The sequence below is a fragment of the Amia ocellicauda genome, chromosome 9 (assembly GCF_036373705.1).
Source record: "Amia ocellicauda isolate fAmiCal2 chromosome 9, fAmiCal2.hap1, whole genome shotgun sequence".
In the NCBI taxonomy this organism is placed as follows: Eukaryota; Metazoa; Chordata; class Actinopteri; order Amiiformes; family Amiidae; genus Amia; species Amia ocellicauda.
In genome coordinates, this window is record NC_089858.1 from 36,873,726 (window position 1) to 36,888,976 (window position 15,251).

A 15,251-nucleotide genomic window follows, 5' to 3' on the forward strand; every position below is an offset into this window, starting at 1 on the left:
TCAAATCTGCTATGTCCAACAAGCAATATCCCAAAATATACCAATTCCATACAGAGAGCTGACAAATTAAAGGAAACACCAACATAAAGTGTCTCAGTAAGGTGTTGGGCTCCACAAGCCGCCAGAACAGCTTCAATGCTCTTGGCACAGATTCTACGAGTCTCTGGACTCTACTGGAGGGATGAACACCATTCTTCCAGAAGATATTCCCTCATTTGGTGTTTTGATGATGGTGGCGGAGAGTGCTGTCTAACACGACGGTCTAAAATCTCCCATAGGTGTTCAATTGGGTTGAGATCTGGTGACGGTGAAGGCCATAGCATATGATTCACATCATTTTCATACTCATCACACCATTCAGTGAGCCCTCGTGCCCTGTGGATGGGGGTATTGTCATCCTGGAAGAGACCACTCCCATCAGGATAGAAATGTGTCACCATAGGATAAAGGCTGGGCTGTGTTAACCACATAGGCTGCAGCCTAGGGCCTCTCGCCAATAGAGTGCCTCAGCGAGGCAAGTACAAATGTTAATTATAATGTTGGTTGTTTAGTAATCGCATTTCTCTGAGCTGTTGTCTTGCAAATATATAATCATACATATCGGTTTTGAAAATACGAAAATGTTTTTATTTCCCCCCCCCCTTGTGCTACGTCAAGTCAAACAGTCAAAACAGACATAGTAAAAAGATAAAACATGCAACAAGCAGTAGCAACAAATTCCCTCTTGCTTAGTGCATAAGAAATAACTCTGTATGAGCCAAAATGGCGTCAGTTACATCATCCAGACCGAGTATAGAGTGCCACGGATTACGCTGTCAGAAAATGAGATTAGACGTTTATGCAATATTATATACTTTACATAATGTATGTGTGTGTGTATTACAGTTCATATTCATTGGGTACGTCTGCCAATCAAATGAAAAATACAATAAATCACTATGAGGTCTGTTTTTGTAATGTTTTATACACTTTTTATACACATTTTGCACAAATTATTATTAATACTTGCAAGTCATCTTAAGTTAAATCAACAAAATGACCAATACTTATTATTATTAATAATAATTGAGATACACCTATGAGTAAGACATTTATTTAACAATACTATTAAAACAATATATGACATTTAATTAGATTAATCGTGTAGGCTAAATAATGTTAATGCTTCAAACTGTTGTTATCTACAGGACTTTAAATATATATTTGTCACAACTGCATTGAATTGAACCCAGTCAAATATAGACTTTTCCATGCTTTTGTGGTGTGCGTCCTGATTCGGGCTGCATTGGTTCAGTCTCCTGATCAGTGAACAAAATGAACAAAAGGAATCGATTCTCCAAACTGATCTGAATCAAATGAATCGAGTCACTAAAAATAATCGAACTGCCCATCACTATTATTTAAAATTGCAACTAACAGAGACAAACTACACCTCACCAAAAAAAACACAAAAGCAGAATTCATTGTTCAACCTTAAACTGTTTATTTGAAAGTTGCAAATCTTTGTCAATAATTTAAAGTCGCATTTCTGTTGTTTATCTGTGCTTAACCTGACTTGTCTACACCGATAATGTCACCTACTACTTCTCAACGCTAAACACAGCTTCAAATATGCGAGTAAAATCACAGTCCTAACGGAGCTGGTTTGCAAAACCTCGCTTCACTGATTGGCTGTGCACCTCTGCTTGAGGGCGGGACTAAGCGGAGTGACAGTGCAGAGAGCCTTTGACAGATTATAATCATTTTAAAGAAAAAGTGGGAGGAAGTACTAATACTTTATTGTGAAACCGTGAAATATTAGTAAAATATACACCGATTTTGTGTCCTTCAAGTCCTTCAATTTCTGCACTGGTCACCATGGATTATGTTTATCTGACTGAAGGATAGGGGACGCCATACTGTTTTCCCTCATGGTTATTGCTTTAAATATACTTGACTTGACCCGTCACACATGCAAGTGGGGAGAGTCTTCGTCCAAGCAAACAAACAGGACCTCAGCACTTGACTTTGATGTCTGCTGAGGATCTGGTGCTCAGATGGACGTCACCGTTATCTATCAGGGAGCTGACATACCATCATCGGTAATTCGGATATTTTTTAATGCTTTACATTGACCTCTCAAGAATCTCAATTTGTAGATGTAGTGTCTGCAGTCGTGGGTGGATCTGCGCAGCTCCACCAGTGGGATGGCTGGGATTGTGTGTAATGTGCTGGGATTGTGCCCCCCTATTGTGGTCATCTGGTATAGAAGCACAATACACACAAAATAATAAGGAAACTAAGCCTTCTGTATTGCAGTATGGCCTGTCGTGTAACACAGGACTAAGGTTGAGTGTCTGAGATGCGCCGCTGGAATCCGAGAGGGAGCCCCTTCCACCTCCCGAGTCACTGCCATCCTTTCCTCTTGCCATCCTGAGCCACAATCGAGCTCAACTGCGCCTGCGCGGCATCTTTATACATGCCACAGAGCATGCGCGCATGTTAATTGCTTAATTGTATCATGCAGTACACCTGTTTGGAGGCATCTGCATTCGTTATGTTCCTCCACTCATTTACTCAGGTGTTTCTTTATCACCCGTCTGTATATGCAATCTGGCCAGTAATAAAGAGGGTGTCATGTATTGTGGACATTAATAAGAGTGATATTTACGGGGGAAAAGTTAAAATATGATACTTCACAGGAAGCACAAATGGCAGTTACATAGGGAAAAAACTTTGAAAACTGGTTGGTGAAGACATTCTCATCGGGTACTAATTTAATGCATGTTAATTAGACCTTCTGTAGGATTTGTGAGATATGTTCCCAGAAAATTAGAACAGGTGGCAAAACTCCATAGGAGACATTGTCAACACAGACATGTTTGGTCATCCAATTTCTCCAAATGTTGCTAAATACATGTTGAGAAGTGGTCAAGGTTGTGGAAGGTATCCGCAGTTGTGACTATAATACATATTATATATAATGATCTATAGCACAAAAATGTAAGTAAACTTCTAAATTAAACTCAGCTTGTGCATATTAAATAATTAAAACACCCGTCCTCAGGGGTGGTGTGTTGGGTGTGAGGCATCGTCTGCTTCACTCATTCATTTGCAATAGTGTGTGTGAACTAAAAAAGTTAAAATAAACCAATTATCAAAAATATTTTAAAATATTGGACTATAATGTAAAACATATTGTGACAACAATATTATAAGACAGTAAAAAAATAACAAGGCAGGCAGGTTGCAATGCAGTTCTTTATTTGAATGCCACTGAACAGGTCAGTCAGGCCCCGCGCTCACATGGTATGGAGGGTGACAAGTTCCAAAATTATGATTATGAACATGATAATGGGAATTAACATTATTAAAAACATGAAAATGCATATTGTCACCTTTTACAAAGTTGCCATGGAAACTGGTCAGAAGTGAGACATTTCCCCGCAGAGCACTGGTGGACAGACATTAAAACTTAAATAGTTTCCGTATTGTATTTTGTACCTTCTTATTTGGGAAAATGTGCAAAGATACATCTATTCACTCACACAATCCCTATAGATAAAGGGAGATGTTAAATTAAGTCCTACGTATTACTGCATTGTATGTATTTTAGGCTTTATACAATTAAAATATTACTAGTTACTAGAAGTCCGCCTTATCTCCAGATGTGTGTGTGTGTGTGTGTGTGTGTGTGTGTGTGTGTGTGTGTGTGTGTGTGTGTGTGTGTGTATGCCCCCGTTAAGGTGGGTCCATGACAGTTCATCCCCAAATGGGGGCCAAACAGGCCATAATGCAGTGGATTGCGTGCATATTATATTGGTTCAGAATTTAACATGCATACCATGTCGGTTTGTGTGAGTATTATATGGGTTTGTGTGAGTATTATATCGGCTGTTCACGTGACTCAGGTGGGCGGGGCAGGATTGGGGATGAAGGGAAATCAAGGTGGACGCAGCAGTGCAAGCTTTGTCCTCGAGCAACACATTACTGAATGACTTAACCATGTCATCTGAGCAAGACATTACAGATTACTTTTACAGTATTGATCACACTGTGTCCATGGTTGACACAGGGGGCGCTGTTTGTGTCATTCATAATGTCATTCACAACAGCGCTTTTGTGCATGCAAACACATTTTGTCCCCCGGAATGGACATTTTGTCCCATGAAATGATAATTTTATCCCACAAAATGATAATTTTGTCCCAATAAATGACCATATTGTGCACACAATTCACATTTTGTCCCACAAAATTATCATTTTGTCCCATGGAATGATAATTTTGTCCCACAAAAACACCATTTTATCCCACAGAATGATCATTTTGTCCCACGGAATGGTCATTTTGTCCCACAAAATGACCATATCGTGCACACAATTACATTTTGTGGGATAAAATGATAATTTTGTCCCACGGAATGGACATTTTGTCCCATTAAATGACCATATTGTGCACACCATTCACATTTTGTCCCACAAAATTATCATTTTGTCCCACGGAATGATAATTTTGTCCCACAGAATGGACATTTTGTCCCACGGAATTAGGAATTTTGTAGGTGAAAAGTAAAATGTACTTTCCTTCTGTGGGTGAAATGATGAAAGAGGGTTTTCATTTCGTCCAGTGAAGGCAAAGTACATTTTATATTTTACTTACAGATAATGTCCATTCCGGGGGACAAAATGTGTTTGCATGCACAAAAGCGCTGTTGTGAATGACATTATGTATGACACAAACAGCACCCCCTGTGTCAACCATGGACACAGTGTGATCAATACTGTAAAAGTAATCTGTAATGTCTTGCTCAGATGACATGGTTAAGTCATTCAGTAATGTGTTGCTCGAGGACAAAGCTTGCACTGCTGCGTCCACCTTGATTTCCCTTCATCCCCAATCCTGCCCCGCCCACCTGAGTCACGTGAACAGCCGATATAATACTCACACAAACCCATATAATACTCACACAAACTGACATGGTATGCATGTTAAATTCTGAACCAATATAATATGCACGCAATCCACTGCATTATGGCCTGTTTGGCCCCCATTTGGGGATGAACTGTCATGGACCCACCTTAACGGGGGCATACACACACACACACACACACACACACACACACACACACACACACACACACACACACACACACACACACATCTGGAGATAAGGCGGACTTCTAGTAACTAGTAATATTTTAATTGTATAAAGCCTAAAATACATACAATGCAGTAATACGTAGGACTTAATTTAACATCTCCCTTTATCTATAGGGATTGTGTGAGTGAATAGATGCACATTTTCCCAAAAAAGAAGATACAAAATAAAATACCTTAAAACACGTCTGTCTGTGACTGGTGTGAGGGGTTGGGCTGGTGTGAGGGGTCAGGCAGGTGTGAGGGGTCGGCCTGGTGTGAGGGGTCAGGCTGGTGTGAGGGGTCGAGATGTTTTTAGGGGGCTGGTGTGAGGGGTCGGGCTGTTTTTAGGGGTCGGGCTGGTGCGGGGGCTGGTGTGAGGGGTTGGGCTGTTTTTAGGGGTTGGGCTGGTGCGGGGGCTGGTGTGAGGGGTTGGGCTGTTTATAGGGGTGGGGCTGTTTTTAGGGGTTGGGCTGTTTTTAGGGGTTGGGCTGGTGCGGGGGCTGGTGTGAGGGGTTGGGCTGTTTATAGGGGTGGGGCTGTTTTTAGGGGTGGGGCTAGTGCGGGGGGTTGGACTGTTTTTAGGGGTTGGGCTGGTGTGAGGGGTTGGGCTGTTTAAAGGGGTTGGGCTGTTTTTAGGGGTCGGGCTGTTTTTAGGGGTTGGGCTGGTGCGGGGGCTGGTGCGGGGGATTGGGCTGTTTTTAGGGGTGGGGCTGTTTTTAGGGGTTGGGCTGGTGCGGGGGCTGGTGCGGGGGCTGGTGTGAGGGGTTGGGCTGTTTTTAGGGGTCGGGCTGGTGTGGGGACTGTTGTGAGGGGTTGGGCTGTTTTTAGGGGTCGGGCTGGTGCGGGGGCTGGTGCGGGGGCTGGTGTGAGGGGTTGGGCTGTTTTTAGGGGTCGGGCTGGTGTGGGGACTGGTGTGAGGGGTTGGGCTGTTTTTAGGGGTCGGGCTGGTGTGGGGACTGGTGTGAGGGGTTGGGCTGTTTTTAGGGGTCGGGCTGGTGCGGGGGCTGGTGCGGGGGCTGGTGTGAGGGGTTGGGCTGTTTTTAGGGGTCGGGCTGGTGTGGGGACTGGTGTGAGGGGTTGGGCTGTTTTTAGGGGTCGGGCTGGTGTGGGGACTGGTGTGAGGGGTTGAGCTCCTTTCAGGGGTCGGGCTGGTGCGGGGGCTTATGTGAGGGGTTGGGCTGCTTTCAGGGGTCGGGCTGGTGCGGGGGCTGGGTTGAGGGGTCGGGCTGGTGCGGGGGCTGGTATGGGGGCTCGGGCTGGTACGGGGGCTGGTGTGAGGGGTTGGGCTGCTTTTAGGGGTCGGACTGGTGCGGGGGCTGGTGTGAGGGGTTGGGCTGCTTTTAGGGGTCGGACTGGTGCGGGGGCTGGTGTGAGGGGTTGGGCTGTTTTTAGGGGTTGTGCTGGTGCAGGGGCTGGGTTGAGGGGTCGGGCTGGTGCGGGGGCTTATGTGAGGGGTTGGGCTGCTTTCAGGGTTCGGGCTGGTGCGGGGGCTGGGTTGAGGGGTCGGGCTGGTGCTGGGGCTGGTGTGAGGGGTTGGGCTGCTTTTAGGGGTTGGGCTGGTGCGGGGGCTGGTGTGAGAGGTTGGGCTGCTTTTAGGGGTTGGGCTGGTGCGGGGGCTGGTGCGGGGGCTCGGGCTGGTACGGGGGCTGGTGTGAGGGGTTGGGCTGCTTTGAGGGGTCGGGCTGGTGCGGGGGCTGGTGTGAGGGGTTGGGCTGCTTTTAGGGGTTGGGCTGGTGCGGGGGCTGGTGCGGGGGCTCGGGCTGGTACGGGGGCTGGTGTGAGGGGTTGGGCTGCTTTGAGGGGTCGGGCTGGTGCGGGGGCTGGTGTGAGGGGTTGGGCTGCTTTTAGGGGTTGGGCTGGTGCGGGGGCTGGTGCGGGGGCTCGGGCTGGTACGGGGGCTGGTGTGAGGGGTTGGGCTGCTTTGAGGGGTCGGGCTGGTGCGGGGGCTGGTGTGAGGGGTTGGGCTACTTTTAGGGGTCGGGCTGGTGCGGGGGCTGGTGTGAGGGATTGGGCTGCTTTTAGGGGTTGGGCTGGTGTGGGGGCTGGTGTGAGGGGTTGGGCTGCTTTTAGGGGTTGGGCTGGTGCGGGGGCTGGTGCGGGGGCTCGGGCTGGTACGGGGGCTGGTGTGAGGGGTTGGGCTGCTTTGAGGGGTTGGGCTGGTGCGGGGGCTGGTGTGAGGGGTTGGGCTGCTTTTAGGGGTTGGGCTGGTGCGGGGGCTGGTGCGGGGGCTCGGGCTGGTACGGGGGCTGGTGTGAGGGGTTGGGCTGCTTTGAGGGGTCGGGCTGGTGCGGGGGCTGGTGTGAGGGGTTGGGCTACTTTTAGGGGTCGGGCTGGTACGGGGGCTGGTGTGAGGGATTGGGCTGCTTTCAGGGGTCGGGCTGGTGCGGGGGCTGGGTTGAGGGGTCAGGCTGGTGCGGGGGCTGGTGTGAGGGGTTGGGCTGCTTTTAGGGGTTGGGCTGGTGTGGGGGCTGGTGTGAGGGGTTGGGCTGCTTTTAGGGGTCAGGCTGGTGCTGGGGCTAGTATGAGGGGTTGGGCTGCTTTTAGGGGTTGGGCTGGTGCGGGGGCTGGTGTGAGGGGTTGGGCTGCTTTTAGGGGTTGGGCTGGTGCGGGGGCTGGTGTGAGGGGTTGGGCTGCTTTTAGGGGTGGGGCTGGTGTGGGGGCTGGGTTGAGGGGTCGGGCTGGTGCGGGGGCTGGGTTGAGGGGTCGGGCTGCTTTTAGGGGTTGGGCTGGTTTGGGGGCTGGTGTGAGGGGTTGGACTGGTGCGGGGGCTCGGGCTGGTACGGGGGCTGGTGAGAGGGGTTGGGCTGCTTTGAGGGGTCGGGCTGGTACGGGGGCTGGTGTGAGGGGTCAGGCTGCTTTTAGGGGTTGGGCTGGTTTGGGGGCTGGTGTGAGGGGTTGGGCTGCTTTTAGGGGTCGGGCTGGTACAGGGGCTGGTGTGAGGGGTTGGGCTGCTTTTAGGGGTGGGGCTGGTGTGGGGGCTGGGTTGAGGGGTCGGGCTGGTGCGGGGGCTGGGTTGAGGGGTCAGGCTGCTTTTAGGGGTTGGGCTGGTTTGGGGGCTGGTGTGAGGGGTTGGGCTGCTTTTAGTGGTCGGGCTGGTACGGGGGCTGGTGTGAGGGGTTGGGCTGCTTTTAGGGGTCGGGCTGGTACAGGGGCTGGTGTGAGGGGTTGGGCTGCTTTTAGGGGTGGGGCTGGTGTGGGGGCTGGGTTGAGGGGTCGGGCTGGTGCGGGGGCTGGGTTGAGGGGTCGGGCTGCTTTTAGGGGTTGGGCTGGTTTGGGGGCTGGTGTGAGGGGTTGGACTGGTGCGGGGGCTCGGGCTGGTACGGGGGCTGGTGAGAGGGGTTGGGCTGCTTTGAGGGGTCGGGCTGGTACGGGGGCTGGTGTGAGGGGTCAGACTGGTACGGGGGCTGGTGTGAGGGATTGGGCTGCTTTCAGGGGTCGGGCTGGTGTGGGGGCTGGGTTGTGGCGTCGGGCTGGTGCGGGGGCTTATGTGAGGGGTTGGGCTGCTTTTAGGGGTCGGGCTGGTGTGGGGGCTGGTGTGAGGGGTTGGGCTGGTGCGGGGGCTTATGTGAGGGGTTGGGCTTCTTTCAGGGGTTGGGCTGGTGCGGGGGCTCGGGCTGGTGCGGGGGCTTATGTGAGGGGTTGGGCTGCTTTTAGGGGTTGGGCTGGTTTGGGGGCTGGTGTGAGGGGTTGGACTGGTGCGGGGGCTCGGGCTGGTACGGGGGCTAGTGTGAGGGGTTGGGCTGCTTTTAGGGGTCGGGCTGGTGTGGGGGCTGGTGTGAGGGGTTGGGCTGGTGCGGGGGCTCGGGCTGGTACGGGGGCTGGTGTGAGGGGTTGGGCTGGGTTGAGGGGTCGGGCTGGTGCGGGGGCTTATGTGAGGGGTTGGGCTGCTTTTAGGGGTCGGGATGGTGCTGGGGCTGCTGTGAGGGGTTGGGCTGCTTTTAGGGGTTGGGCTGGTTTGGGGGCTGGTGTGAGGGGTTGGACTGGTGCGGGGGCTCGGGCTGGTACGGGGGCTAGTGTGAGGGGTTGGGCTGCTTTGAGGAGTCGGGCTGGTGTGGGGGCTGGTGTGAGGGGTTGGAGTGGTGCGGGGGCTCGGGCTGGTACGGGGGCTGGTGTGAGGGGTCGGGCTGGTGCGGGGGCTGGTGTGAGGGGTTGGGCTGCTTTTAGGGGTCGGGCTGGTGCGGGGGCTGGTGTGAGGGGTTGGGGTATTTTTAGGGGTCGGGCTGGTGCGGGGGCTGGTGTGAGGGGTTGGGGTATTTTTAGGGGTCGGGCTGGTGCGGGGGCTGGTGCAGGAGGTCGGGCTGGTGCGGGGGCTGGGGCCGGAGGTTGGGCTTGTGCGGGGGCTGGTGCGGGAGGTCGGGCTGGTGAGGGGGCTGGTGTGAGGGGTCGGGCTGCTTTTAGGGGTCAGTTTGCTGCGAGGGGTTGGGCTGCTTTTAGGGGTCGGGCTGGTTTTAGGGGTCGGGCTGGTTTTAGGGGTTGGGCCGGTGCTGGGGCTGCTGTGAGGGGTCAGTTTGCTGCTGCGGGGGCTTCTTTTAGCGGTCAGGCTGCTGTGAGGGGTTGGGCTGCTACGGGGTTCGTCAGACGGCTGTGCCGGCGGGGTCGGCTTTGAATGGTAGAGCGTGAACTCTTTCTCAACAGTGGAGAGAGTCTCTGTGGTGAAAGAGAGGAGAAACACAGGGAGTTCAGAACATGGACTGCGGTGAGACGAGTCAGACCCCCAGTCTAATGCTTATTCTGCTCCACATTAGGAGTCTCAACAGTGCAGTCTAATCTGACAGGGTTTGAGGTGGATTTTTCTAGTGAGTGTCGGGGTGTCACAGTCCTTACTTGTTTTCCTGCCAGTTTGAGAGACCGTTCGCACCGGCTTCGGCGCCTCATGCTTCATGGAGGGTTTCTGCAGGAGACACAGAGAAACGTGTTAAATGCAGGAAGGGGCCCGTGTGAAAGCGAAATTTGCCTTGCTTTGGTCAGAGATGACAGCAGGAGGAGAGTCTCCATACCTTCCAGTGCTGCTCCAGCCTCAGCTCCCTTCGTGACTCCGTCTCCATTTTCTGCAGCATCTGGCGTTGGTTTGCCTTCCAGGCCTGGTCAGAGAACACAGGGCACAGTGTGTCAACACAGCACATAGCATCATAGCGCCAGACACCAACATGGCATCTGGACTCCCGTCATCAGTCACTTGTGTTCACGTTGTGACAATAGGTGTTCAACTTTAAAACATTTCATCATTAGGGAGAAATCTAAAATTTGTTTTCTTTTTTTACTAATCTTACATTAGTTAAGCAGGAAAGTATACAATACATCAGTGCATTTCAGTTGTGCTCTGTTGCTGTATGTGGAGCCGAGCAGTAGCTATGTGTGTTTGTGGGGTTGTGGGCGGCGGTGTCCTATTTCTCTTACCTGCTCAGCGGCTTTCATGGCCTGTTCTGTCCGGCGATTGCCCAGCTGGTTCCTACAACACAGAACACATAGCGGGTCACCACATCTTTCTGTCTGTCTAGCCTTTTTCAAAGCTGACATACCCAAGCTCAAAAATATCCACATTAACACAACATTACAATGGCCAACATCATTCTAAAATCTCATTCCCACCTAAGACTACCAATTCATCAGTGTAAGTCTACCTGTCCAAATCTATCTGTCTCTACATGTTGCCACTGATCTTAACCCCCCTGCCTGTCCATCCACCTCTCTGTCCATCCACTCTGCAGTCACAGTCGCTGCTGTGCCTGCCTCCTACTCACCGAAGCCTGTGAGCCTCGCCCTGCTGCCCGAATGAAATCCAGCCCTGCTCCAGGAGCCACTCCGTCACGTCCTGGACAGACATGTCCTGCGGGACCTTCTCTTCCTCCTGTAGGATCAGGAACTGTTTCACCAGCTCCTTCTGCAAGACACAACCAACACAGCTTGGGTCACATCCCTACAGCACCTGCTGACGGGCCGGGCCGACTCACCCCACCCACAGGCACACGGGACAGACGGATACACTGCTAATCCGTCACAAACTGCAACTTTCACAGGAACTGAGCTGTGTGTGAGTGTGTCAGTGTTCTGTTGTATTGAGCTGTGTGAAAGTGTGTTACTGCATAGTGTGTTGTGTGCAGATCTCAGAGGGTCAGCTGTAAGGTACCTGTTGCTTCATGTAGTTCTTGTCCCAATCCATCTTGACGGACCTCAGGTAGTCACAGTAGCTATTATAGTCCTTCAAGGAGCACGCTACCTGGAATTTAAAAGAAACAAAAGATCAGGAGTGATAGCTAACAATACTCTAACAGACACGCTGTAATGTGTACTTGTGCTGCTCTTACTTTCTTGTCTGCGGTGAGGAGGCCATGTTTGTACATTCTCCGCTGTCTGGTCTTGTTGCTGTAGAACTCCTTCAGGTGAGGATCTTGCAGAGAGTTGTATTCATTGTCCAGCAGGTGGCAATGGGGGTCCTGCAGATCAAACTGCGACCTTTCCTGATGCCGCTGCAGCAACAAACATAACACAATCACACACAACAGCTTACCACAACAGCACAATAATGTGTTCATAGCATTTCTGATCACTGAGCCCTGCAGTGCCAGTCTGCTGCTTACCTTCTGGAACAGCCTCGTAGTGTGAAAGGTGCCATGGGTTCCTGCTGGCACAAACACCTTCTTCCCCAATGGCTTCTTAACATGAAAGTACCCTTCCTCGGTTTCGGCCACAGAAAGGGCACTCTGTAAAGTAACACAAATAAAACATGTAAGTACACACACAAAGCAAATTAACACTCAATACACACACAAACAAGAACAAATACATGGGTCAATAACGTGATGCATGAAATTTGGTGTCCCAAGCATATTACAAATATTACATGTATTTATTTGTTATTAAAACTGAATATTATGTCTCAATACTCCTATCTTTATTCACTGATATGAGTATTTTTCATGACTATACAAATTTTTAGGAGTTATTAATCTCCAATCATCCAACATGTCATACCGGACTCTTAATTTAATTACATTTTGACATGAAAAAAACTTTTGTCCCCATATTGGGATTTGTTCCAGTGTCATCCTGGACAACAGACATTCAGGAGCATTTTTACATCAGAATGCATTTTGCTAGCAATGTGACAGGACATATTATGATTATGAAGGACTCCCAGGCTGTGCAGAAAGTTTAGTAAGTCTCTCCTAAAATGTTGATAATTTGACCTTTTCGATCACTGGTGCACTAGGGTACAAAATTCTGTGTCATATTGGACAACACTTAAAAAACATTTATAATATTGTTTTAAAAACAAATGTATATTTAATGTGAAAGATGACATTGAATAGTTTGAGGTCAAAGTAATACATTTATATAAATGGTTAAGTAATTGCCTGATTCATAAGTTAAAACCTGTATTTTGTCATACCAGAAAACGATTTTGTCAACCGGAAAACGATCACTTTCTGTTGTTCAACAATGTCACTCATTATCTGGAGTGACTTGCTTATACTTTTATTATTTTTAGGAGTATTTGTGAGCGTGTAGGCATCACATTTACATTGTCATGTTATTTTAACAACACAATAATATATTTATAACATTATTTCTGTAGTTTTAATGCAATTTTTGTCTGTGTGGATGTCCTTAAATAACAAACGAGATGGCAGATGTTTATGCCATGAAGCCATTTGCAAGTTTTAAGAGAATATATATTAAAGTTCACAAATAGCATAATTCTTATATATTTAAAATGTTATAATTTGAAAACATTCAATATACTTTTTAATCTGTTGAAATGTTAATTAATTGAATTGACTTCATGTCATAAATGAGTTACAACATTGTTGTTACGGTTTACTTTTTTTAAAATGGCATATGTTTACAGGTTTCCTGTATAACCTTAAAAATAGTTAATGTGCTGAATATATTTAATATGTTTAAATCTTAAAATGTTTTACTGCTACTGTTTTATCAAAGCCCGTGCCTTGAGTGGAATTGTATTACATCATATTGACTGCTCACTTCTGATTATTTACTGTTAATTAAAATTATATATATACATTTAGTGACTCTATCTCTCGGTTAAATACAGAATTATTTTTTTAAGTACATCTTTGTTACTGAGACTATATTTAGATATCATCCCATATGAAATCTCACAGTATGTCATTCCAAGTAACAGTATCAGTCAGGTAGGACAACACAGATTTTTCTTGTAAAAATACTTAAGTCAGTGTCCTTGAGTTAAGGATACAACAATTTTTCAGACATTTCCCATCATTTTTCACTATTCAGCGTTATGTTTTGGGTGACTAACTTCACAAAATGCACTGGTGTCGATGGAAAACCCCAAATTTGTGAGATTAATTGTGATTTGTTTGTGATCAAACTATGAATACTTATAACCCACTTTATGCTGACAAAAAACTAAAGTCAAATAATCTGCAAATCTATCATTGTTATCCGGTATGACATATTTGATACTAGAAATCATATGATTTATAATAAAAAAGTATAAATTATTATTTTCACAAATAAAACTTTTTGAAATATATGCATAACATTCTAATGAAGGGTAGAAAGAGCTTTAATTTATATTTTAAACTATATTTTTTTTACCATTTTAAAATCCTTATTCGTCACTGACCCACATACACATACACAGCTCACTAGAACAGGGATGAGTTCAGATAACATTCAGGATAACTTGACATAAGTTATCTAAATTTAAAGTCCAGATGAGTAAATTACCATAGGATATAGCCTGATTTAGTTAAACCAGGTCCAAGGAACGAGGCCCAGCATACTAACATATTATCAACACTGAGATGCACATAAATAAACTCACGAACTGACACACGATGTACACACACACACATTAGAAAACTCAAAGTCAACATTTAACACACAAATGAAAAAGCACCTTTTCAATACAACACACCTTAATGAGCATTAAAAAACATAGATATATGTATACAAATTATACAAATGCATTTGCTTGGAACCAAATATAATTAGCTAATTAAGCAATCCCTTGACATGGCAGACATTGTGTACTAATACAACCTATGCAAATCGGGGACATCAATTAATTAATTAAGGCAGACATTGACATATCAATAAATCTATTAAGGAAAAACTCACAGTTTTTTTCTTCTTCTTGGTTGTAATTGGTTCGTAGACAGACATCGATAAACATTAATTACAACTTCTTTCGCTGCTTTCCTCCGACTGAGTGGTAGCTTGGCCTTACAGTATTCTTAAGTTACGGAGACCATTGTGATATAACCATGGCAACAAATCAGAACGCAGAGGGCGTGGTTAACATAAAATGTCATACAGTGTCCCTGGCACAGTTCCAACACTCATTGCGCCTGCGCATAATCATATTTATATATACATTATTTTTATAATTATAATAATAGTGACTATTAGGCTTAAAATAATAATTATAACTGATCATAAGGAAATGGCACACAAGACTAATAAAACTGTTTACTCATATCGTGTGCGTGTTTACTTGACAGAAAACAGTAAAACGATGTGAACGATGTTGAAAAAAATTAAATTTGAAAATCTACTGCAAACGTCACCCTACTAAATGTGTACATGTAAGGGAAACATAACTTTATCTGTGCACGTTTTTGATCATAATGTTGGTCATATTAGGAAACATACGTAGTATCCTGTATAATGTAATGATTTTCTGTGTTTTGTTTTCCTAAATGGGTTTTGCATATTTAAAATAGCTCATGCATGTGGTAGCTGTCTAGTACTGAACAAGGCTAGTCTACAAAATGCTTTCTGTTTACCAAACAAGCTGCTCAGATTCAAATAAATTGACACTCTCTGGCATATGCTCTGCCCAATAGTGCTAATTAGTGTCTTCATGTATCAATAGTGTATTAGCAATTACGGTAGTTGGATGGACTGTATTCTGTTTGTAGCACTATTTGGCAGTGACACAACTTCGCGTTCATGGGTGCTAAATATTAGCAGGTATCACTATTTGGCATAACATCCGGTCAGCCCACATTCCAATTAGAGCGCACCCACGTCAGATCTGTAAAAACAAGACATCGAGACCTGTCCACCTGCTGTCCACCCTGTCCACCTGCTGTCCACCCCTGTCCACCTGCTGTCCACCTACTGTCCACCCTGTCCACCC

At 47.2% G+C, this 15,251-nt stretch overlaps 1 protein-coding gene across 1 annotated transcript; it reads right to left on the reverse strand.

Moving 5' to 3' along the window:
- Window positions 1-5,158: 5,158 nt before the first annotated feature.
- On the reverse strand, window positions 5,159-14,326 carry LOC136759383 (mucin-2). The gene is made up of 9 exons (XM_066714357.1): window positions 14,228-14,326; window positions 11,698-11,820; window positions 11,425-11,586; window positions 11,247-11,336; window positions 10,861-11,000; window positions 10,517-10,568; window positions 10,117-10,200; window positions 9,944-10,010; window positions 5,159-9,766 (listed from the first exon to the last, which is right to left on the reverse strand). Exons 1-9 carry the CDS (start codon window positions 14,270-14,272, stop codon window positions 5,403-5,405), a joined length of 5,127 nt encoding a protein of 1,708 aa, XP_066570454.1. The 5' UTR covers window positions 14,273-14,326; the 3' UTR covers window positions 5,159-5,402.
- Window positions 14,327-15,251: the final 925 nt, after the last annotated feature.

Excerpts from the sequence above, each read along its gene's own strand:
- LOC136759383 (XM_066714357.1), bottom strand. The coding sequence starts at position 14,272 with ATGTCTGTCTACGAACCAATTACAACCAAGAAGAAGAAAAAAACT. Across the intron at positions 11,001-11,246 it reads AGAACTACATGAAGCAACAG|AAGGAGCTGGTGAAACAGTT; the intron begins GTACCTTACAGC and ends TGTGTCTTGCAG. Across the intron at positions 10,201-10,516 it reads CCATGAAAGCCGCTGAGCAG|GCCTGGAAGGCAAACCAACG; the intron begins GTAAGAGAAATA and ends TTCTCTGACCAG.